The following is a 25,371-nucleotide window of genomic DNA, read 5'->3' on the forward strand; positions in this document are numbered from 1 at the left end:
ATTATACGATCTTCTGGATGGGCTCCCCACCCGGTGCCGGTAGTTGTACGGAGAAAGTTTATTCTTTGTTGTCATTTTTCACCCAGATACCTAATATGGGTCCCTCAAGTACATCTGGAGTCGAACCAGACCCCAAGATACTTGAGTGACATAGCATGAGTGATCGGTTTACCCAAAAGTTGAAGCTTTGGTTTTGCTGGTCTATTCTTCCTAGAAAAGACGACCATCTCTGTTTCCTACGTGGTGAACTCAATCTCTAGACCAATGGCCCAAGTTGGAAATTGTTCGAGGTATCTTGTAACGATCCTTGCAGGTCGGATTCTTTTGGTCCTACGACAGACACTACTCCATTATATGCAAGTTGTCTTAGGATGCAATATCTTGATGTCAGTGTCGCTCACGTATAAGTTCTACAAAAAGGGGCTTCAGCTTGAGTTCTGGGGGAGGCCCATGTAGAAGACCCGGCTTATTGCCGAATCTCCTTGAGAAAAATTCAAATGTTTCTCGCAAAGCAAGCTTCTTCTTCTTGAATGGCGTTAACGTTCCCTTGTGGAACTTTTGCCGTCTCAACGTATGCATTAACTAGCGTCATTTATTAATACTTGGTCGAGATTTCTTAAGCCAAATAACACGCCTTGAATGTATTCCGAGGGGCAAGCTCTTGAATACGCATGACCACAGTGCAAGTCGAAGGAAATTTCTTTGACGAAAAATCCCCCGGCCAGAACGGGAATCGAACCCGAACACCCGGCATGATAATGTGAGACGCTAACCACTCGGGCACGGGTGCACTAAAAGCAAGCTATGTTATGTTATTCAATAGAGGTGGCAGACTCCGAGAGTGTAATTTGTCAGACAAGACCTTTATTGAAACTGAACCGAAGGCCTCCTTCATGTCCAAGAATACGGAAATCATTCGCATGTCAAATGGCATTACTGAAGAAAGCAACGCAAGACAATCATTCGTCCCCTTGCCCCTGTGGAACTCATATTGTGTATCTGCGAGTAGTGATCCCCGATAATCGTTCGATTAATCGATTAATCGAATACTTCCTAAAGAAATCGATTATTAATACTGTGTATTGAATACTGTGCAACCAATAATCGAAGCGAACGAATAATTTACGTCAAATTCAGAGAAAAAAAAACTTACGGCCACTGCAGTTTTATCCTGAAAATCAATCATTATATTTGAGACTCGCGTATTTGCGTTGACGGCATTGAGCTTCGTTAACGAGTTTAGGGAAGAGTAAAAGATAATAATAGATTTCAGGCAGAATGAACACTTTTTTGCTTCTAGATGACTCTCTAGCAAATGAGAAACATTAGTCTAATCAATTATTCCTCTCTGTATGACGATTAATCGATTAATCGTTTATTTGGGGCAATTAATCGTATCGAATAACAAACTCCTGAAAAGTATTCGATTAGTGGATGAACAATTAATTTCAAAAATCGGGGATCACTATCTGCGAGTAGGCCATTTGTTTCAACCTATATATCGGGAAGAAACAAGATCATCTTCTCCAAAAATTTCCGTATACAAGACAACAACGCTACTGTGTGAAAAATCCTATAAGTGCAGCTAGATTTTTACAGCATCTTTTTTTTTAAATAGTCCCAAGCCAAACCATTTCGTAAGTGTATTCGTGTAGTAAATATATAGTTTTCTCTACCATTAGTACTTTTATTCTTTTTTGGAATAAGCGAAATACCTATATGCACAGTTGACATCTTAGTATTTACCCAACCTTAATGACAATATGTTAACCATCTGTTAAGCTATCAAGATAAGGTTGGTGTGTACACTCATGCCATAATCAGTTTGGCGGTGTAGTGTTTTAGACGTTTTTAAGCACGACGCCGAAAGGAGAGTTTTCTAACGATACTGAAATGATAGGAGAAACAGCGGTAGAAAAATTTTTCAATAAAGATCCCAAATATAGCATACGGAAGAAAAACAGAGGCACCTCCTAGATTTCAAATCGGGACAAGAACCGCATTATACAGAACCGGGTTAATCGTGTACATGTTACATGTTTTATGGTTTCTATAAATTGTCGATTACACCGTAGTAGCCATTTAGGCGTAAGGGTATTCTTTATGTTCTTCCCTTGTTCAGCAGACCGGACAGCGAGGACAGTTGATATGATCATTGTTGGGTTATTAATAGCACAACAACCCGATGTTTCTCTGACTGAGCAGAGCAGTTGTATGGATGAAACGATCTTCAATCGACCGTCGATCGATCTCCATCGCTGATGATTGTTACGTGGACATAGTTATTCTATAACAACACAAAGATGATCAATTGAGAGCCCTGAGCTTTGAACTCACGATCGATCGCTTGGTAAGCGAACGCGCAACCAATGTGGCTACGAAGACCCTCTGATCTGGGCATTTGGTTTACACTAAAAAGGCGAAGAAACCTACCCCAAGGCACGTACAGCTAGATTCGAATTTGCGGATTGTGTTATATACATAGACAAAAATAAAGTAAAAAAGTAAACAATTTGACGATTAAAATGGGTATGTTTTTTTCGATTGCACTAACCACTCGCTTTCCTCCCCGACGCAACGAGCAATCTTTTTGCTCACAACGTGAGTTGATGCAAATTATGAATTATTCTCCATTTGCCGATAATAGGCTAAATGCAGTTAGCAGAATCAATGGATCAATGGATCAATGGATCACTTCTTTATCGTGTAGGCTTTGCTACTAACAATTTATGTAATTGTGGTCTAGGATGTAATAATATCGGGCATGTTGTTTGGTTATGTCAATGGATTTAGAAGTTCGGAAGGTTATACTCACACATATCAGATTATGATAGCTTGAGTGGTCGCGATCTCAATATTATGTTCCTCGTATATGTCTTCCTTAGAAGCCCGCTTCTCTTTCTCGAATGCACTTAGTGATTTCTAAATTTTTCGTTTATTCGATTTTCGATTGGGGCATTTTTCAATATTCGATTCATTCGAATAATTGTCTTTCAATATTCGATTAGTCGAATGAATACTTAGTTCTTCAAATAATCACGTATCACGTTGTCATTCTGGTCGCGTGGTCTATCGGGTTGTCGATGTTAGATTTTTTTTTTTTTTTTTTATTAATCCGTTTATTTTTACAGGCTCAGTTACATAAGTTTAATGGAGCCAAACTCTTAACTATATTTCAACTAGCATATATCAACATGTTGTTTCCTTAATTCTATGGTTAATGAAATAGGAAACCGATTACTCGCGGTCGACTCGAGTTTAGAAGGGTGACACATTTTCATTAGGAAAAGGATGGGATGTAAGGAGATGTGTGTTTACACTCGCACTCACATTCACATTCACATTCTCATTCACACTGACACTTCACACTCAATTCTTAAAACTATCCTTACATCTAATATGTATTTACAATTTAACTTATTCTAATGTTAGTAGGAAGGGAACCGATAGCTCGCGAAGGACGAAAAGGAGGGGAAAAGGATGTATAAACAATCACACTCGAAGATCGATAGCTTTAAGGAAAACATATATTTGGGACATGTAATCAAGGTCTAACCGAGCCAACACATCTCTCACCGGCACATTGGACTGCTTTCCTCCAGCCCGAAGGGAGTTTTCTAAATTCGATCTGGCGACAAGATACAACTCGCATGACCAAACAACGTGTTCGATATCGTGGTAACCATGGCCACAACCGCAGAGATTGCTGTCGGCAAGATTAAAACGAAAAAGCAGCGCGTCTAACGAACAGTGATTGGACATGAGTCGGGAGAAGGTGCGAATAAAGTCCCGACTCAATTCCAGACTTTTGAACCACGGATTGAGGCTAACCTTAGGGATAATTGAGTGGAGCCACCGGCCCAATTCATCTTCGTTCCATTTGCGTTGCCAGTTAACGATGGTATTTTTACGAACTAAAGAATAAAATTCATTGAAGGCGATTTGACGCTGATAAATTTCGCCTTCAATTGCACCTACCTTTGCTAATGAGTCAGCCCTCTCATTACCCGGAATTGAGCAATGTGAAGGGACCCAGACAAAGGTAATGACATAACAGCGTCTGGATAAAGCACTCAAAATTTCTCGTATTCTCTCAAGGAAGTACGGCGAGTGCTTTTCCGGCCTCACTGAACGGATAGCTTCGACAGAGCTAAGACTATCCGTTACAATGTGATAGTGTTCAACAGGTCGTGAGGCGACGCTGTCCAGCGCCCAGTGTATTGCTGCCAATTCAGCAATATACACTGAGCAAGGATACTGAAGACTGTGTGAGGTGCTAAAAAATTTGTTGAACACTCCAAATCCTGTGGACTCATTCATAGAGGACCCATCAGTAAAGTACATATTATCACAATTGACACGCCCATACTTTGCTTCGAAAATCGTAGGAACGATCCCCGATCGATGATAATCTGGAATTCCATGGATATCCTGCATCATGGACAGATCAAAATGTACAGAGGAATTGATGTAGTCAGGAAAACAAACACGGTTGGGAATATACGAAGAAGAATCAACCTGCATGGAGACGAATTCATGATATGAGCTCATGAATCCAGAATGAAAATTTAGCTCGATCAGCTGCTCAAAATTTCCGATCACCAATGGGTTCATAACCTTACACCGAATGAAGAACCGAAGAGATAATAAATTGAAGCGATCTTTTAGTGGGAGTAGGCCTGCCAAAACCTCGAGACTCATGGTATGCGTTGAGGGCATACATCCCAACGCAATACGGAGACAAAGATACTGAATTCGCTCGAGTTTAATGAGGTGTGTTTTGGCAGCTGATTGAAAACAGAAACTGCCATACTCCATCACTGAGAGAATAGTTGTTCGATACAACATTAGAAGATCTTCGGGATGGGCTCTCCACCAGGTGCCGGTAATTGTACGGAGAAAGTTTATTCTTTGTTGGCATTTTTTACTCAGATACCTAATATGGGCCCCCCAAGTACATTTGGAGTCGAACCAGACCCCAAGATACTTGAAAGACATAGCATGAGTGATCGGTTTACCCAAAAGTTGAAGCTTTGGTTTTGCTGGTCTATGCTTCCTAGAAAAAACCACCATCTCTGTTTTCTCCGTGGAGAATTCGATCCCTAGCCCAATGGCCCAGGTTGAAAAATTGTTCAAAGTATCTTGTAAGGGTCCTTGCAGTTCGGATTCGTTTGATCCTACGACAGACACCACTCCATCATCTGCAAGTTGTCTTAGGTTGCAATTTTGTGTAAGGCATTTGTCGATGTCGCTTACATAGAAGTTGTACAAAAGGGGGCTTAAACATGAGCCCTGGGGGAGTCCCATGTAGGAGACCCGACTTACTGTCGAATCCCCGTGAGAAAAATTCAAATGTTTCTCACAAAGCAAGTTATATAACATATTATTCAATAGAGGCGGCAGACCCCGAGAGTGTAATTTGTCTGACAGGACCTCTATTGAAACAGAATCAAAGGCCCCCTTTATGTCCAAGAATACTGAAGCCATTTGTTTTTTTTCGGCGTAAGCCAATTGAATTTCTGAAGAAAGCAACGCAAGACAATCATTCGTCCCCTTGCCCCTGCGGAACCCATATTGTGTATCTGAGAGTAGGCCATTCATTTCAACCCATCGATCAAGGCGAAACAAGATCATTTTCTCCAACAATTTCCGTATACAAGACAGCATTGCTATTGGGCGGTACGAATTGAAGTCGGACGCGGGTTTTCCGGGTTTTTGAATAGCTATAACTCGTACTTGTCTCCAATCATCTGGAACAATATTATGCTCCAGAAACCGATTGAATAAGTTCAACAAGCGATGTTTCGCCACATCAGGGAGATTTTTCAGCAAGTTGAACTTAATTCTATCCGATCCCGGAGCAGAATTGTTACATGAAAGGAGAGCAAGAGAGAATTCTACCATCGAAAACTCGGAATCAAGATCGCACCTACCTTGTGGTATATCTCGAACAAATTTTTGCACAGGAGCTGAATCAGGACAAACCTTTCGTGCAAAATTAAAGATCCATCGATGTGAATATTCCTCGCTTTCATTGGATGAAGAGCGATTTCTCATGTTTCGAGCCACTTTCCATAATTTTTTCATTGACGTTTCTCGTGACAAACCTCCCACGAAATTTCGCCAATAAGCACGTTTTTTCCCTTTGATCAAATTTTTGAACTGATTCTCAAGGGCTAAATACGTTTGAAAATTTTCAGGAGTACCACGTTTCCGAAAAGCTTTAAATGCATTCGATTTTTCTACATAAAGCTTGGAACATTGGCTATCCCACCATAGATTGGGAGGCCTTCGGAAAATGGTGGAACCTGGATTGGGTTTCGTTTGAGCGCGAACTGCGCTGTCATAGATCAAACGAGAAAGGAAGTTATACTCCTCCAATGGAGGTAAACCATCTCTGGAATTGATGGCTAGAGTAATCGCGTCCGCATATTTTTTCCAGTCAATGTGTCTTGTGAGGTCATATGCCATGTTTATAGATTCAGAAGAATTCGACCCAATGGTGATGGAAATTTTGATTGGCAAGTGATCACTACCGTTGGGGTCCTGGATTACATCCCACTTGCAATCTAACGATAGTGAATTCGAGCAAAGCGAGAGGTCAAGAGCACTTGGGTTAGCAGGAGGTTTAGGTACACGTGTTGTTTCCCCAGTGTTCAAAACGGTCATATTGAAGCTGTTACAAAGGTCATATATCAACAATGAACGATTGTCGTCGTACTGTTCCCCCCAGGCAGTTCCGTGAGAGTTGAAGTCTCCCAAGATCAATCGTGGCTCAGGAAGGAGTGAGCACATGTCAACAAGTTGCTTGCGGCTAACCGCAGCTCTCGGAGGCCAATACAAGCTGACAATACAGAGGTCTTTGCCTCTGATGTTTGCATGACAAGCAACAGCTTCAATCCCTCCAATAGGTGGAAGGTCAATTCGAAAAAATGAGTGGCACTTATTGATCCCCAATAGCACCCCTCCGTATCTGTCATCACGGTCCAAGCGTACAATATTGAAATCATGGAAAGAGAGATCATCTCGCGAAGAAAGCCAAGTTTCGGACAGAGCAAAAACATCACAATTGAACTTATGAATTAAAAATTTGAATGTATCCAATTTAGGGATAAGACTACGACAATTCCACTGTAAAACAGTGATATCTCCGACCTCTCTATTTGAATTAGACATCAAGAGAGATAATCATTGCAAGGAGGGGCCATGTTTGTATCAATTGCTGCAAAATTGTCTTTAATACTGGAAGCATTGAAATGACAATGGTTCTGATGGAGTCGGAAACGTTAAAACACTTGAAGATTTGATCCAAAAGGTCAGACAACTTTATAAATCCCGATTGGGAAGTTGAGCTGGACGGAAAAATAGGGACAGTTGGGGTTTTTGATGTCCCCTCGAGTGCTGGGTCGTTCGAAGGTGAACTATTCCCACGGAAGCCAGGAGGAACCTGATTTTGCTTGTCCGCTGCACTCGTTTTTTTAGGCAAGCTAACAGGGGATATCACCGGAGGGACTTGTGATTGAATTTTGGGAGTGGTCACATTTTTGCGCCGGGGATTCCCTTGGGAAATAAACGGTGTACCCCCGTGAGCTGTGTCCGCTTCCATTTCGTCAACTGGCAACGTGGAAAAGATATTGTGTGAGGAGATTGGATGTTGTTGTTGTTGGGCCTGTGGAGAAGCGCCCTTTAAAATTTCCGCAAAAGTGCGTTTCGAGCGTTCCTTTAAAGAGCGCTTCTGTTTCTCCCAGCGACTCTTGTAATTTTCACAAGCTGAGAGCTCATGTGGGGTCCCCCCGCAATATGGACACTTATGCTCAGTCGCACTGCAGGATTTGCCCACATGTTGCTCTCCGCAAGTGGCACAGCGCTCCTTGTTGGCGCAGTAGTCTGCTGTGTGACCAACTGACTTGCATTTGTTGCAAGTCATGGGCTTTGGCACGAAGAGACGCAGCGGAAGCCTCAATTTGTCCACCATAACGTAGTCAGGGAGGGCGGAACCAGCAAAAGTTACTCGAAACGAGTCGGACGGCGTGAATTTTGTTTTTCCCTCTTCCTGGGACACTTTTCCTAATTGATGGCAGTCCAAAATTTTAACTTTCGTCAAAGGGAGCTTTTTAAATCTGCCATCTCCCTCTTTTATTAATGCGCTCGTCAGACCCGTTTCTGTGATCACCCCCGAAATTTCTACGTTATGGCAGGGCACATAGACGCGATATTCTAGTACGAACCTATTGTCGACAACAATCTCGTTAGCTTGCTTCCGATCAGCCACGACAACACGCAGTTTGTTCGGTCGAACCTTTCTAATTTCGACCACGGAGGAATAATTTTTTGTCAGATCTTTCATGATCTGAATGACGTTGAGCGATTTCCCGTTGGGTTTTGGCCGGAAGAAAACAACCCATGGGCCAGATCCAGATGCATCTTCTGGATAGACCTTGACACGCGGAGAGGGGACAACTGAGGGGGAGGACGAGGTCGATTGTTGAGCGGGAGCGGGAACAGTTGGGCTGGGAGGCAAGTTCGGGAGATAATCGGAAGCGGGAGCGGGAGATTGAGGGGGCGAAGTGGAAAAGTTTGCCAATTTTCTTGAAGGGGGCTTGTTGAGGTTGATTAACTCTTCCTCTGAAAAGACATCGTCTGAGGGGGGAACGCGTTTAAGCGACTTCCCAGTAGTTAGTGAGGAGGAAACATCAGATTCAATGTCCATATCAAGAGGATCGCACTCTGCCATTATGGCAGATATACAATTATACTTTTTCTTTTTTTTTTTTAAATCCTTAACCTAATATATATATAAACTAAAATACTTGAAGCGCACGGTGCGGATGATTTGTAACGGTGCTCCAATCGAACCACGTGATGATCGCTTGGCACAACAGCAATGGTGTATCGCACCACAATACGATGACGAGGAACGGCACACGCTCACAGCGCCCGCAGTGGAGGACTTCTCCCTCCTCCGATTATCACTTCACTCTCGCAATAAAGAAAACACCGTTAGAGCGACACAATCACTTCAGCGAAACCGATAACGGTATTGTTCCAACACAATAACGGACACGAACAACTTTGCGTCCGGCGGCTTCGGACTGCGCGAGCTGACTGGATGTTAGATGATTGGATAAAAAATGTTGGATAAAAAATATTATATAGCCTAATTCTTAGCCTAAAAATGCATTAACCTTGAGAAAGATTGCTTCTTTTATTAATCGCAGTTACAGTGACAGTTATTCGATGTATTCATATTTTGATTTCAAATTATTCGATAAAAAATTAATCGATTATAACTTCAGATATTCGATTATTTGAATTAATCGAACGATTAATCGCCGTCTCTAAATGCACTTGCTCATTCTCCTTTCCTTTTCCTATACATAAGCAGAACTTAGCACCTAATGTGATCAGTTCACTACAGCAGCTACACGAACTTCCCAAGAGAGCACTCATGGCCATAGGATACTCAATATACGTCACCTGGCTATAAAATTATTACAACCCTCTACAAACAATGTTCCGGACAACGTGGTAACGAAGAAGAAAATGCTACTTTTATCTATAATATATTTCTGTAGTCATAGACTTATTTGAATTAGGCTTACATTCATGTAGATCTGAACTATTTAGCCTTGTGTATTTAGGAAAATGATAAATGTCTTCTTCTGCATAATTGAATAAACAGAAGAAAAGGGAAGTAATGGCTTTAATTGTATTTTTGTGCACATATTTAACCGGTTCCGGATTCTACCACGTTATCTAATCTAACCCTGTAAAGGATAAAAGTTCATACAGGAAACGGTATTTTTCAGGTCTTCCATTTGATGTATCAAAAGAAAAAAAAAATTGGTGGGTTATATCTATGATATTACCGCAGGGTTGACGTGGAACTACCTTAGCTTAGTTTGATTAGTTTGAACTCATTTGTTTGTATTGATTAAATTTTTGATTGAATGAAACAATTTCCGAGTTCAATTGAATTCAATATATTTGCGTTGTGAGAAAAAAATTTGAACAAATGCCATGTCTCTAGTGTCTGCACGATCTTACCAGGTACCTAAGTTTAGAAGACCGTGTTAGGGAAACGCATTCTAGTCTGCAAACAGGTAAGCGAGTACAAAAGTACTCGCAGTTTGCATGTATTTTCAATGCCGATTTTCCTAGACACCTTGGATTTGAAGTCTGTGTTAGGGAAACACATTTCAGTCGGAACAAAAATGCCCCCGATTGCATGAATTCACAATGTAAATTTTCCCAAGCTCCTTGGATTTGAAGTCTGTGTTAGGGAAACACATTTCGGTGGGAACAAAAGCTCCCCCTACTTTCATGTATTTGCAATGTCGGTTTCGCCAATGCTGCTTGGTTTTGAAGTCTGTGTTAGAGAACACATTTCGGAGAGAACAAAAGTCCCCCTACTTTCATGTATTTGCAATTCCGATTTCCCCAAGGCTGCTTGATTTTGAAGTCTGTGTTGGAGAAACCGTAAAGCGGGCCAATCACAACGAGACAGTAAGGGCGTTTAGATAACGCTTAACATTTTACAGTTATTCAATTATTTACCTAATGGAAAATAACACTTTATTAATTGCGATAGATGCGTCCCTATATAAAAAAAAAGAAATATTCCCTATCAATTGATGCAAACATCTTTCCGATTCAGTAGAAAATGTTCGAGTTATAAGCATTCGAAATCTTGCATTTTTACCTGCATGTTCAGTGTTTATGTTTTCATTTTACCCCCCATATATTCCGGTTAGACGTAGTCCCACGTCAAAAAATTACAGATTTTGAAAAATGAAAAAACTCAATTCAAATGCAATTACTACACACAATCACAGTCCTATGTCAAGATCCCGTCCGTGCCCCTAAGCCCCAGAACCATAAACTTTTTTTTCCGATGAAAAATGAAGTTTGATGATCCCGACTGCTGCACGTATTATTGGCATGATCTTCGAAATAATCCTCAGGTGAAATTGGGCAGGAACTTTGGAGGAGGCAGTCTCACGGCAGTAGCCCGGACTTAAACCATATTGAGAACCTTTGGGGGATTCCGCAAGGCAAGTGTACAGTGGCGGACAACAATTTGGAACAATCCGTGAGCTGCAAACATGTGTTAGGGATGAATGGAATAAAATTGTGATAATCTAATTGTTTCAATGCCAAACCGAATTTATGAAACGATTCTGAAAATGGAAAATCAACCAAATATTGAATTTATCAGTTCCTTGTATTAATATATTCTTGACAATAAAATGTGAGGTGCGCTTATACGAATTTCAACTTCGAAATGCGTTTTCATAATTTAAAACAACTGTTGACAATAATTGGACTGATACATTCAATAGTGGAATTAATTTGATATTCAAAGGCTTGATATTGAGAGGCTATGTTTATATTTTAAAAATCTGTTGAAACAGTTGGAATATATAGGTGCACTTATAGGAGTTTTACGTACTGTATTCGGCGGTACGAATCGGAGTCGAACACGGGTTTTCCTGGGAACGGAATCGGAACTATCCTTCCGTGCAAAATTGAAAATCCATCGATGTTCGTGCTACATTCTTCCACAAAATATCGCCAATATGCACCTTTGATCAAGTTTTTGAAATTACTAATAATACGTATTGAAATTGTCGATGGTTCCACGTTTCTAAAAAGCTTTAAATGCATACGATTTATCCCAATAAAGCTTTGAACAATGGCTATCCCATCAAGGATTGGTAGGCCTTCGACGAATGGTGGGAGAGATTTCGTTTGAGCGCAAACCGCACTGTCGGAGATCAAAAGAAAGGAAGATATACTCCTCCAAAGGAGGTAAACTATCTCTGGAATTGAAGGCTAGCGCAATCGTGTCCGCATATTCTTTCCAGTCAATGTGTCTTGTGAGGTCATATACCATTTTTATTGATTCGAACAAAATTCAACCCATTGGTGATAGAAATTTTGATTGGTAAGTGATCACTACCATTGGGATCCTGGATTACATTCCACGTGCAATCTAACGATAGAGAATTCGAGTAACGCGAGCGGTCAAGAGCACTTGGGTTAGCAGGAGATTTAGGTACACGTGTTGTTTCTGTGGTGTTCAAAACGGTCATACTGAAACTATTACAAAGGTCATATATCAACAATGATCGGTTGTCGTCGTACTGTTCCCCCAGGCGGTTCCGTGAGAGTTGAAGACTCAGGAAGGAGTGAGGACATGTCAGTAAGCTGAGCAAAGCAAAGGTGTTACCAATTTGTTTTTTTACTCCACTGCGATTAGGCAGTGTGTACGTACCTGATCTGTGGTGACCCATCATAGGATAGCGGCCTTGGCAAAGTACCATCAAGGTTTCCGTTAGCCTACGGCCACAGTACCGGGATCGGGTGAGGTGCTGGATAAAGTCCTCACTGTTGTGGGCATCATTGCTGGCGGCCGCTGCCGCTATCGGCGTGGCACGCGCATGGCGCGTAAGGACCGAGATCAATGTCACTAGCACTAGGACCATCAACGGGGAGCAAACCCGTCTAACCGATACTGGTCGCATCTGCAATAGAGGTAGAACGGTGGGAACGGATATTAGAACAGTTGTATAAGCCATATGGTGACTGTATCTCACTTCTTCTTCTTCTTCTTTGTTTTTAAAAGGCTTTAAACTTTGCAGTTCATTCGCCTCTATACTGTATCTCACACATAAATAAATCAATATAGGTGATGAACGCATGAACTGCCGACATGCCTCGGCAATGCAGCTGCTGAGATCACTCGATCAGCGCGTGATCAGTTGCAGTTGCCTAGCGAACGGTGTAATCAGTGCTGTCTCAGCTTGGGTTTGTTTACGATGCTGAACAGAGTGGGTGGGGAGAGAGGCGGAGAGTATGAGATAAAAAAGCAAAGAGCAACAAAAATAAGCCGAGTTTATATTTTTATCGGCGCGATGAGACGCACAGCGCCGGACGCTCAAGCTGTCGGTTGAGGGATTATGTTGCAAACCTGTACGAACCTCTTTTGAGAGGATATGCTTGATGGTGGGAAGGTTTCGCTTTTGTTTCCACTTCCAGCGGGTGCAGCTGCACCGGGGGCTGTATTATTGTTTCGAGGTTCGGCTTCTTCTTGCGTGTGCTGGCTCAATCCGGATTTTTGTTTTTATCGCATGTTTCGTTTCGTTTCACACCAGAGAAACGAGAAACAACTTTGGTAAACAGACGAAACGACCGGGGGTACAGTCACACAATTTATGTGCGCACAAACCATCCACCAGCTGAGCGCAGAGCGCAGAGGTATTTCGAGGCGTATTAGGCGCGTGAGATTTGCCTTGTTGTCGATATGTAATGCTTTTAGCTTCGTCTGTGCAAGCTACTCAATTTTGAGTTGCGAACAACATAAGTATAGTGCGCCGCATACGGTGCATTGTGCATTCTCTCAGTCGCGTAAAACTCAGCACGAAATCAACAAGAAAACATCAACTCCAAGGAGAAACCAGCGAGCAAAATAAAGAGAAGGAAAAAAATATGTACAATGACCCAGATTTTTACCTTACGTGTTTTTATCTCGTTATTCTTGAGGAATCGCTTGCCGATTGACCGTCATCACAACAGCGCGATCCCTGGCTCCTCAGCTGACAGACAGCCAGACTCATGAACCTTGTTTTTGTTTTGTTGTTTGTTCTACTTCTTCCTCCCATCCACTCGTAGAGATAATGCCATGTTAATTCCGTCTTGTCTCGTCCCAACGCCATGGCAGCTTCATGGCATGGCACAACTTTGCTGGTATAGAAGAACGGGTCTATTTCTGTACAAAACAAGTTGTTATATTCGAGTTCAACACAGCTTGAGCAGGCTATTTATAGCCTCCAGCTTTCGATGCCCATTATGTACATAGATTGCAGCTCACGCTAACAGAAATAACAACAATAACAATGCTAGGCCCTCCGGTGGTGGCGGTCATATGGTCGGGGATCGAGAAGAATTTGTTTATTTCGAAAAACCGCTTATGATTCAGTCGTCGTGTGAGTGTGAGGAAAGTGTATGCTTGTATGTACACCATGCTGCGATCATATGTTTGGTTGGGTTGGTTGCGTTGCGTGCGGATGTCGGATTGCAGCAGTAGCAGCAGCTGTTTTGATTACATAAGTTGGCTGTCTAGAATGGGGCCTAGCTTCTGAGCTTTGGTTCGGAATGGATAGTTTACAGAGATTCAAGCGACATACCGTGGGGAACGCAGTTGTGGCATTGGTGGTGAATTGCGCGATAAGTGTGATATGGCGATCACTGTATTTTTAGTTTGACCTTCCTGAGCGATATCGCCTGTGTTTACCACGGTATCTATTATTAGGCAGTGAGTACTAAAATTACACTGATGACGAAGAGCGCGTGAAGGAGGCCGTTGTAACGCCCCCCTTTGGACTGTGGTTTCGTTTTTCTTGCTGACAAGGTTGGAGGTCTGCAGGAAACGTCCATCGGAGGATTGCCGGATAATAATATCATATTATATTGGTATGTATGGTGAAAGATCTTAGCGGATGTAAGTATCTTTTTTCTTTCGATGTGGGTATCGTGGCAGCATCGAAAAACCATGAATAAGGGATCAAGAATCAGCAGGTTTCGAAGCAATCGTTAAATGCAATGCAATCAAAACAAATAAAAATCAGGGTATTTTTGGGTTTCCGTGTTGACGAAAATTCGATAAATAATAAGCGTATCCGTTTAGGATAGGAAAACGGATAGTAGTTTGGCCGGATACCGGATATCCGGCAAGCTTGGAGGCCGGATAGCTGGATATCCGGCAAGCTTCGAGGCCGGATATTCAGCTCTTTTTTTTGCGAAGACGAAACTGGGAACTGGATTTGTGCATGAAGCAAATAGAAGAAAAAATGGAGCAAAATTACATTTTAGAGAGAAATAAAAGTTATGAACAATGATTAAATTTTCCGTTTAGAAAGAATGTACTTTATAATAGAGTTTCAAGTTTTATGCAGTGAATGTTGAACAGATTTTTTTTTTGATAAGTGAGTTGTATTATTTGTGGATATATTGAAATGATCTTAATACTGCTCGAGTAAGAGTAAATACTTCGAATTTGAATAAGCAAAGAACATCAATTATTCAATTATTTTCGACACATTACTTTAGAACGCGAATAGCGCAACATGGTATAACCTGAGACGGTATAACGAACTACAATCAGCGATGACAATTGACAACATTTGCGCTTGGAAGGAAAATTTCTCTTAGAAGGACCGAAAACAGTTTCAAATTGTTGAAATTTTAATGAAATTCTCTTTTAAATTTCATTTGATAACTTTTTTCACCTCCCAATGATAGCACACAAAGCTCAATACCGTTAACGCAAATTGATTCAAGTGCGCTACACATAGTGATCCCCGATAATCGTTCGATTAATCGATTAATCGAATACTTCCTACAGAAATCGATTATTAATCGAACGAATACTGCACAACCAATAATCGAAGCGAACGAATAATTTACGTCGATTAATCGATCCAAACCCAGAGCAAAAAAACCGTACATCCGCTGCAGTTTTATCCTGAAAATCAATCATAATCTTTGACGCTCTCCTAAACTCCTAAAAGAAGCTCAATGCCGTCGATGCGAGATGAGCTTCGTTTACGAGGTTAGGGGAGCGTAAAAGATAATAATTGATTTTCAGGCGTAATGAACACTTTTTTGATTCCAGATGACTTTCTAACGAATGAGAAATATTAGTCTAACTAATTATTTCTCTCAGTGTGACGATTAATCGATTAATCGTATCGAATAAGAAACTGCTTAAAAGTATTCGATTAGTGGATGAACGATTAATTTCAAAAATCGGGGATCACTAGCTACACATACAACGTCCCGTCACTATAAAGACCAAAGTACATAGAATAGAAGGTAAGGGATATTTCCTGTGTATACACACGGAGAGCGCATGTGCTACACACACAACGAAGTTAGTAATAAAAAATCCTCAATTTGTTCGAAGTTCTGAAGTTTTTTCAATATTTCTCGATTTTAAAAGTCCTAAACATCATAAAAAGTGGCAAAATCGCCGGTCGAGTCGACGGAATAGTGTACTTGTTTTTCACTGCAAGTAACGTTTTATGTGAATTTCTATCGATTTCATACTGAATAGTTTTTGTTTACTTCAGCAAAATGTTGAAATACCACGTCCCGCGATGCCGGAACAGAATAATTTCGAATGAGATAAACTAATCGGAGATGTTTCCAGCTATCCCATGCATTCGCTCCTTGGATCGGGAACGAGAACGACACTGCTTCGATATAACCTCTCCACACATTTGTTTATCAGGTTTGCATTATTTTTATAGAACAGGTGCGATAATTTTACTGTTTTCAATTTTAAAATGATTAAGTAGACTACTATTTCATTATTTCGAAACATATTTCGAGACAGTTCTTGTGTTATAATTTAAAATTCGATCTATGGTTAATAGCTATTTTTTGCTTTTTTTCTTTGCCTACCCCTACTTGAACAAAGCAGGGAGTAGACTACCTTCTTATTCTACGTACTTTGTATAAAGACAACGTAAAGGAATGAAACATCAAATATTTTTTTATGGAAATCGCATTCACATACACCATCAACGGTGACTTCGACATCGGCAAATTAAGTCCAAGAGAATTGTTAATCGAACGGTAGCTGTGACGTTGTATGTGTATCGTACTTCACTCCGTCGCACGGAAGATCGAAAGAATTCCCGCGAACAAAATCAGAAGTCATCTGTTTACGTATTAGCTTGGATGCACTTTCACTTGTTCTTTGCACTTCTTCTCGGTTTGTTTGATAAAAATGTCATCAGCAAAAAAAAACTATCGCCTGTTTGGCAATATTTTGATATAGATAGAGAAAACAAGAAGTTAGCTTTGTGTTTACTTTGTCGGCTTAAAATTTCTCGAGGAGGTGATGGAAAAACAGCCGGTACGTGACTATTATAGGTTATGTTTTTGTTTGTAATTGAACTATTTTCAATGAAATAAAAATAAAATTAGGCACATCTTGAATCAGTATGTTTTGTTGTTCATCAGGTACTTCAGCTATGAGTAATCTAAACATCTAAACATCTGGAGGAGTTTCAAAAGACAAACAAAAATAAAACAGCTGAAATTTCTACGCCGACTAAAGTTCTGGAGCATGCCATTCCAGGGACAAGTTTGTCATCGACATCAACAAAAAAGCAGCTTACATTATCGCAATCATTTGAAAGAAAATTACTTTGGGATGTGAACGACGCGAGAGCAAGCATTACCTCGTTATGAAATACCAAGTCTCACATATATTTCTCAAAACATTCCTGTTCCTGATATCTACAACAAAATTTTCGACAAAATCAAAACTAACATTTCAAAAGCTATCGCAGTTTCTGTTACTTCTGACATTTGGACATGTATGCACAACAACTTCAGCTTCTTGAGTTTCACAGCTCATTGGTTGTCTCCCGAATTTCAACTGCGGCACGGAATTCTTGCTATGAAACCATTCTCAGGATCTCATACAGGAGACAATATAGCAAAGGAACTGAATGCTATTGCCACTCGCTGGGAAATTGAGCAAAGTAAAATACATTTATTAATCCATGACAGCGGCGCTAACATGGTGAAAGGAGTTAGGGTTGCCAAATACCATTCTGCTAGATGCTTCATTCATTCGCTTCAGAGAGTTGTGAATGAGTTAATGAAGGTCCAGTCTGAAGTGTTTGAAATGATTGCCACTGGAAGGCGTCTTGTAACCCACTTTAATCATTCAGGTGTAGCACAGGAAAAACTGCTGGCAATCCAGAAGGAGCTGAATTTACCGCAGCATCTGCTATTGCAGGATGTCAACACGAGGTGAAACTCTACTTTCTATATGGCAGAACAGTTATTGGAACAAAAACGTTCTATTTCTCTTTAGGTAGCGGAACATGATAAACTCACCAATTTGATGAGTCAACAGTGGGGCTTGATGGAGCAGTGCGTTAGGCTTTTGAAAGCATTTGAGGAAATAACAAAAATAACAAGTTCTGGCTTCTCTTGTATATCTGAAGTGATTTCACATGTTGCTGCAAAGTATTTGGACAAAGCTGAGACTGCACAAAGAACACCGAACTTATCAAGTATGAAAGCATCCTTAAGCGATGGATTGGCAAGCCGTTTCAATTACTTAGGAGAAGATTCTAATTACCTGATTGCAACCTTTTTAGACCCGTGGTTTAAGTTATACTATTTAGGAATTCTTGAAATGGAAACAGCCCGGCAGAAAATGTTATTGGAGTATATAAAAATATGTTGCGACGAATCGTTTGAGAGTAACTGCCATCTTCAACCTCTGCTAAACGAAGCAAGACAGACGAAATTGAATCAAACCTTACACGCGAAGCTCATGACACCTTTTGGGACTGTTTCAATGAAGTGGCAAATGAAAATAGTAGTCAGCGCCGCGTGCAGGAAAAAATCCTATTGCCAACGAAATTGACTGTTATGTGAAAACATGTCGAATCGATCGCAATCACGATGATTACATTTGGTGGTCATTAAACTCTAAGCAGTACCTCCAATCGGCAAGGTTTGCTAGAGTTTATCTTTCAGCTCCTGGCAGTAGTGTTTACAGGGAAAGACTGTTCTCTGAAGCTGGCTTGGTGTACGAAACAAAGCGTAATCGGTTGTCACCAACAACTGCTGAAAATTTGTTGTTTATTCATCATAATCTACCGCTAGTTAATTTTGAGTATTGTTAAGAAAATCATAATAAAAGTAATACTTTCAAAAAATTTATGTTATGAGTTAATAATCATTTAATAGAAAAACATTTCTGACATTTCAGTAATCAAACATTAATTTTAAATAGATATGAGTGATTTATTTTGATATATTATTATGATTTGTGTTTATGAGATTTGTTTTTCTAATATCCGGTATCCGGCCGGATAGCAAACATTGGCCGGATAGGCCGGATACCGGATAGCTGCCGGATATCCGTTTCATCTCTAAATTAAACATAAACCTGTTAATCAACCGCTAACCACCAACCGGATATCTCATTTTGCAATCATAGGAAGTACGTTCAATTATGCTGAAAAATGTAGCGTCTCTGCTACGATAATGTGCCGGCAAAACACATCACTTTAGGGATTCATGATGTTTTGTAAGAAACAAAACTATTACCATGTCAACCATAATCACCATATGAAAATTTGTTTTACCTCATTTTGTTCCCAAAGTTGAAGAAAACTTAAAAACATTATTGACATACAGAAGGAATCGCTGGAAATGCTGATTGGCATGTCAAAAAAATATGTCTTGGAGCCAGCGGCGTAGTGAGGGTAGACAGCGAACGATGAAAATGGCGCCCCAAAAAGTACCACTTTTTCGATTTTTTTTACTAGTTTTGAGATTGTGATATTTTGTATAAATATGAGGAAAACTACTCACTTATACCAACGTTCACTTTGAGCATTTTATTCGTATTTAGAATGCTAGAAATATTATATCGCTTATTCTCTAGCCAAATCTTTGCCATGCGTGTTTCAGCTGAAGCAAAATGGTCCAAAATCGCAACAAAAGCAAAGTCTTAGCGATCTCATCGAATGAATTGCCAAGCCATCGAGTCGGCTTTGGCTTGTTTTAGAACGCAGATAATTTTCAATTAATTCAAGCTTGCTGAAACTGCGTTTGCACGATGCCACTATAACTGGAAGGGTCAGTGAAATTAGTAGCGCCTTCTCGATGTTAGGATAAAATGCACAATATAGAATATCCGAGAATAATGTTATATATCTGAAAATAATGTTCAAGATGCCTAAAGGCATTGAAGAGTTCAGGTCAGGGAATAGGTCCTTCATCTGCGTCTTAAGCACTTCCACAAGAAAGTCATACCCTGTGATTGGTGGGAATGGGAAGGAATTCTGGATTATGAGCTTCTACCAAGCATCCAGTCGATACATTCTCACAAGTACTACTCGCAGGTGGACAACTTAAACCGATCCAGAAGCAGAACGATCCAGAACTAGAGTCCAAAATTAGTCAATGTATCTTTTTTGTTTTCTTGACCACACTACAAATTATTTCGGAGTCGGGTTAGGAAGTACTCTTCCACCAGCTGAACTAACCGGATATTGCACTTTCAGATTATTTTTGGATCAGCTTCAGAACCTAAAGTCTGCTTCATTTAATATTGGAACAAATTCTTTTGCTCATTGTGGCGCTCCTAATGGACGGATTTGGAAACTTTTTTCACCCACGTGTCGGGAAATTCATTACCTTTCACCATGTATTTATGTCATAACACCAAACGATAGCATTTTGTAAACAACCGCCATGGAAGCCGAACGGAGAGATAAAATTGTGCACAGTTTTCTTGAAAATCCATTGGCATCTAAGCTAGCTAAACAGCTTAAAATGCCCAGAAATACCGTATGGCGTGTTATCAAGCAGTACAAGGAAACATTAACGACGGCTCGGAAGCCGCATTCGAAGCGTCGGAGTGGAACTGTCGACCGGAAACTGCGTGGGAAAGTCATCAAGGCCGTCAAGAGGAATCCCAATCTTTCAGACCGCGATTTGGCCAATAAGTTCCAGGCCGCTCACAGTACGGTGCGACGAATTCGTCTCCGGGAAGGAATAAGGTCATTCCGAGCCAGCAAACAGCCAAATCGGACGCTGAAGCAGAACAATGTGGCCAGAATCCGTGCTTGAAAGCTGTACGACCAAGTGCTGACCAAGTTCGACGGATGTATTCTGATGGACGATGAGACCTACGTGAAGGCGGACTTTGGGCAAATCCCAGGTCAAAAATTTTATTTGGCGACGGCTCGGGGGGATGTACCTGCAAAATTTAAGTTCGTGTTTGCGGATAAATTCGCCCGCAAGTACATGATTTGGCAGGGGATATGCAGTTGTGGACAGAAAACCAAAGTCTTTCTCACTGACAAGACAATGACATCAGAAGTCTACAAAAAAGAGTGCCTACAGAAACGGATTCTGCCGTTTTTTCGTGCCTACGACCGTCCAGTAATGTTTTGGCCGGACCTCGCAAGCTGCCATTACAGCAAAACGGTTATGGAATGGTACGCAACGAACGGGGTCAGCGTAATACCGAAGGACCTCAACCCCCCAAACTGCCCCCAGTTCCGGCCGATAGAGAAATACTGTGCAATCACGAAGCGGAGGCTTAAGGCAAAGGGAAAACTTGTTAGGAACATGACTCAAATGAAGAACTGGTGGAATCAAATCGCCAAAACGGTGGACGAAAAGGGTGTGCGCCGCCTAATGTGCCGTATTACGGGAAAAGAACGAGAATTTCTTCGAAACAGCAATGAATAATTTTTTTAATTTTTTTTATGAAAGAGTAAAGAAAATGCTACATTTGTATGAAAAACAAATTATGAATTCGTTAATAAATGACTGAACTACACGCAATTGTTTGTGTTCCAATATTAAATGAAGCAGATTTTAGCAAAATTCTCAGAGGCAAAAACTTCGACTATATGAACAGCATAGAAAATACCGTGAACAGTTTTCGATGTAAAAGCAAACACATTCTGGGTGGAGGGAATTTTTAAGTTACATGAAAGATGGGAAATGATAGTGGAACAAAATTGTGCATTTATCTGTCTGTAAAAATGACGCTTTAGTTCTCTCAAAAATCGTCACGAACTTTCCGGACAACCCAATATGAGCTGTCCTGTTTTTTCCTGAATTTTATTTTCATTCTTCCTGAGTTGGCAACCCTGTTTGCAAGGAACATGTGTCTGTTTCCCGAAACGTGCAATCAAGGCGTCGAAGCGATACACTGGATCGGAAACTGCGTTAGTTTTTTTTGTATTTGAGTATCATATGCTGAAGCAGGGTTGAGAAATGGCTAAAAATGCTACTACAATGGTCAGATTCTAGGAAAAACCAACCGATGTATTTTCCTAAATCAGACATCAGATTTTAAATCAGATTCTGAGATATACACTCTGTTCATCTTCTATAAGACCACCCTGATTATATTTCGTTGCAACACAAACAATTAGAATTTCAACAAGATACATTCATACATTTTTGAATGCTTAGAATGAAGTATATTTAACGTCAATTTCGTTCAAAAGAGTTTGTTTTTTTATTGTGCTTAAATATGATAGTTTCGGCTGTCTAGTTTCTATAAGACCATTTCAAAATTCATAAGTCTTCTTCTTCAATGGCACTAACGTTCCTAGAGGAACTTCGCCGTCTCAACGTAGTATTACTTGCGTCATTTTTATTTGTACTTAGTTGAGATTTCTATGCCAAATAACACGCCTTGAATGCATTCTGAGTGGCAAGCTCTATAATACGCGTGATCACAGTGCAAGTCGGAGGAAATTTCTTTGACGAAAAATTCCCCCGACCAGAACGGGAATCGAACCCGAACACCCGGCATGTTAGTTATGACGCTAACCACTCGGCCAATTCATAAGTATTATCAATGAAAAATTCAAAACTATCGACTGATTTACGTGTCAATAATTGGCAACCTTGCCATTTCGGCTAATAACCTGGAAAATTCGTGTTGAAATACTATTTACCAAATGCTGCTGAACGAATTTCTCGATATTTTTCCATGTCTCCGAGATTGCGACCTTGAGCTCTTCAATCGTGGTGTGCCGTTTCCCTTCAGTGTAGATTCTGCGTACAAGGATTCCCCTAAGATTTTCAACATGATTCAAATCTGGAGAGCGAGCGGACCATTAAGTTTTTGGTCCTTAATCCATTGCTTAGCTTCCTTGCTGAAATGAATAGCAGGATTGTTTTGCTGGAATGTAAATTTTTTGTGAGAATGTCCACACAAAAAACGGTAGGAGAGAGTATTCCAGAACATGTATGTAATCCTTGAATGTTGTGAAAGCTATCTTGAGCTTTCCGGTTGAAAAGAATCCCGCCCAAACCATGCACGAGTCTCCACCAAAATTCCTGGTTGAAAAATACTGTTCCTTTCCGTAAATCCCGACAGTACACGCTGAACCCATCAGGACCATGCTAATTGAACTTTTTTTTCGTCAGTGAAGATAACCTATACATTGAAGAACTTTTCGTTATGGTATATAGCAAAATGTATTCTTTTGGAAACATTCTTAGTCACAACATACCATGTCCCACTGTCGGTTCATGTGAGCTTTGGCAAAACTCAGACGTCTTCCGATGTGAGATGGTGTAAGATGAGGAGCTTGAACCTTTTAAACCCTCTTTATGTGAGAATTTTTTACCAAAACTTGACGAATTGTCACCCAAGCAACATTTAAATTGGAATATTGCTTCATTTGCATAAGCGATTTTATTTATTGTTGTTTCGTCTTCGATAAAACTCGCACAGACTACTCTATCTAATATTCTTCATACTATTTTTCAAAGCAGGTTTGCTAGTCATAAAATCAAAATGTGCACTGATTTCATTGAATGCTCGTAGGCATGAGTCCAATGGATTGTTGAAGCCGTAACCGGTCCGGTGTACAGGTACAGAAATGAGCTGTGTGAATCTTAACTGCCGTGAAGGGACGTGAATAGGAACATTTTCTAAGAGTTGGGGACAGTCAATGTTGTTGCGCAGTAGGTCGAAGATCATCAGTTGCAGAATGAGAGTGCGCCTCGCACGTAGTGTTTCCATACCGATCAACTTGCAGCGTGCGGAATAATCAGGCAGGTTAGAAGGGTCGTTCCAAGGGGAATCCCGCAAGGCAAATCGAATAAAACACTTCTGAATACGTTCGGTTCTGATGATCAGCGATGTGTGGTAAGGTGCCCACACAGGTGCAGCGTATTCCAGGGTGCTTCGGACTAAAGCGCAAAACAAAGTTTTTTGGGCGTAGATGTCGGTGAACTGCTAGGTAGAGCGTCGTATGAATCCAAGTACCGTAGAAGCTTCAGCCGTGATAAGCGCAACGTGTTCGTTGAATCTCAACTTGGAGTCAATAGTAACTCCAAGATCGCACATTGTGTAAGCACGCTCCAGTGGCACAGACCCAATGTGGTACTGATGTTTTACCCCGGCGATTCTACGCGTGAATGAAATCACCTTGCATTTTTCACGTTTACTCTCATGCCGTTTACGTTGCACCACAATAACATTTCGTCAATGTCTTTTTGGAGTACGAGGCAGTCGAGCGTTGTCCTGACTACTCGATACATTTTCAGGTCGTCAGCGAACATTTGTTTGTATGATGAAATACGGGGGCACAAATCGTTGACGAACAGAACAAATAGCATTGGCCCGAGCACGCTTCCTTGCGGAACTCCTGAAGTAATTGAGAAGACTGCTGAGTGTGCTGAGGTGATCGACACGAAGGATTGGCGACCGGTCAAGTAGGAAAAGATTCAATCAACCAACCAGCTTGGAAATCCCATAGCGCTGAATTTTTTACATGCGTACATGTGCGGCACGGTGTCGAATGCTTTCGATAAATCGACGTAGATGGAGTCGACCTGCCGACGGGCTTCGACTTCACGAAACAATGTATTTGTGTAGCAAAGTAGATTCGTTGTTGTGGACCGATGCTGAACGAAACCATGCTGGAACTCCGATATGAGTGGATGCACCACATTGTTCAAAGCGTTGTGCACTAACTTTTCGAAGACTTTACTGATGCAGTAGAGAAGCGATATTCCACGGTAGTTCTTCACGTGATTCCGATTACCCGCTTTGTGGATTGGTACTATTGAAGCCTTTTTCCAAACGATGGGAAAAATTCTTTCCCTCAACGAACGGTTGAATATGCAAGAGACGGGAAAAGCGAGCGAGTGAGCACAGTGTTTCAGCAGAGATGGAGGAATTCCATCGACTCCAGGCCCTTTTGATGCATCTAAATCGTGCAAGGCTTTCAAGACTTCATCCGGAGAGAAATTCAACGTTGGCATATTCAGGTTGTGCTCCTGGATGCGATCGAAACTTGCAGCGTACAGGGGCGGTGAAGTTGAGTTGTACACTGTCTGGAAGAAGCTCGCAAACAGATTAGCGACATCGCCAGGCGAGCTGGCAGTGATTCCATCGAACTCCATTGTATCCGGGATGTGATTGTCTGAGCGATACGATTTCACGTACTTCCAAAATGCCGATGGGTTTCGCTTAAGATTTGCTTGAGTTCGTTGTATATATTCTCCGTACCTGGACCTCAATAATGCGTTGTAATTCGTTTCCGTTATTCTGAGACTATTTTTATCTTCTGTTGATCTTGTGCTCAAATAGCGTTTGCGTGCCTTCCGCAGTACGTTCCGAAAGTTGCGTAAATTCGGCTTTACTACACGTCGTTGGAGGGCGATTTTGCGATTTTGAGCGATTTTGAGGTATTCGAAGCTGTTATCCCGGTCGGAGAGCTCCGATTTACATGGAGCTCTCTCCGTCTTACCGTATCCTTGAGGGTTTGCCGAATATTTGAG

At 41.0% G+C, this 25,371-nt stretch overlaps 1 protein-coding gene and 1 long non-coding RNA gene across 2 annotated transcripts in view; one reads left to right on the plus strand and one right to left on the minus strand.

The window, feature by feature from the left end:
- The window catches only part of LOC129765430 (bombyxin A-1 homolog), a 47,047-nt gene that overhangs the window by 2,309 nt on the left and 19,367 nt on the right, over positions 1–25,371 (minus strand). The window contains exon 2 of the mRNA XM_055765754.1: positions 12,278–12,527. Within this exon, the coding sequence (XP_055621729.1) occupies positions 12,278–12,527 (250 nt within the window). The remainder of the gene's footprint in view (positions 1–12,277; positions 12,528–25,371) is intronic.
- LOC129765432 (uncharacterized) lies at positions 17,693–18,301 on the plus strand. Its single transcript, XR_008741432.1, has 3 exons — positions 17,693–17,832; positions 17,897–18,098; positions 18,186–18,301. It is a non-coding gene; the product is annotated as an uncharacterized LOC129765432 (long non-coding RNA).

Source organism: Toxorhynchites rutilus, chromosome 2 (genome assembly GCF_029784135.1).
Source record: "Toxorhynchites rutilus septentrionalis strain SRP chromosome 2, ASM2978413v1, whole genome shotgun sequence".
NCBI lineage: Eukaryota > Metazoa > Arthropoda > Insecta > Diptera > Culicidae > Toxorhynchites > Toxorhynchites rutilus.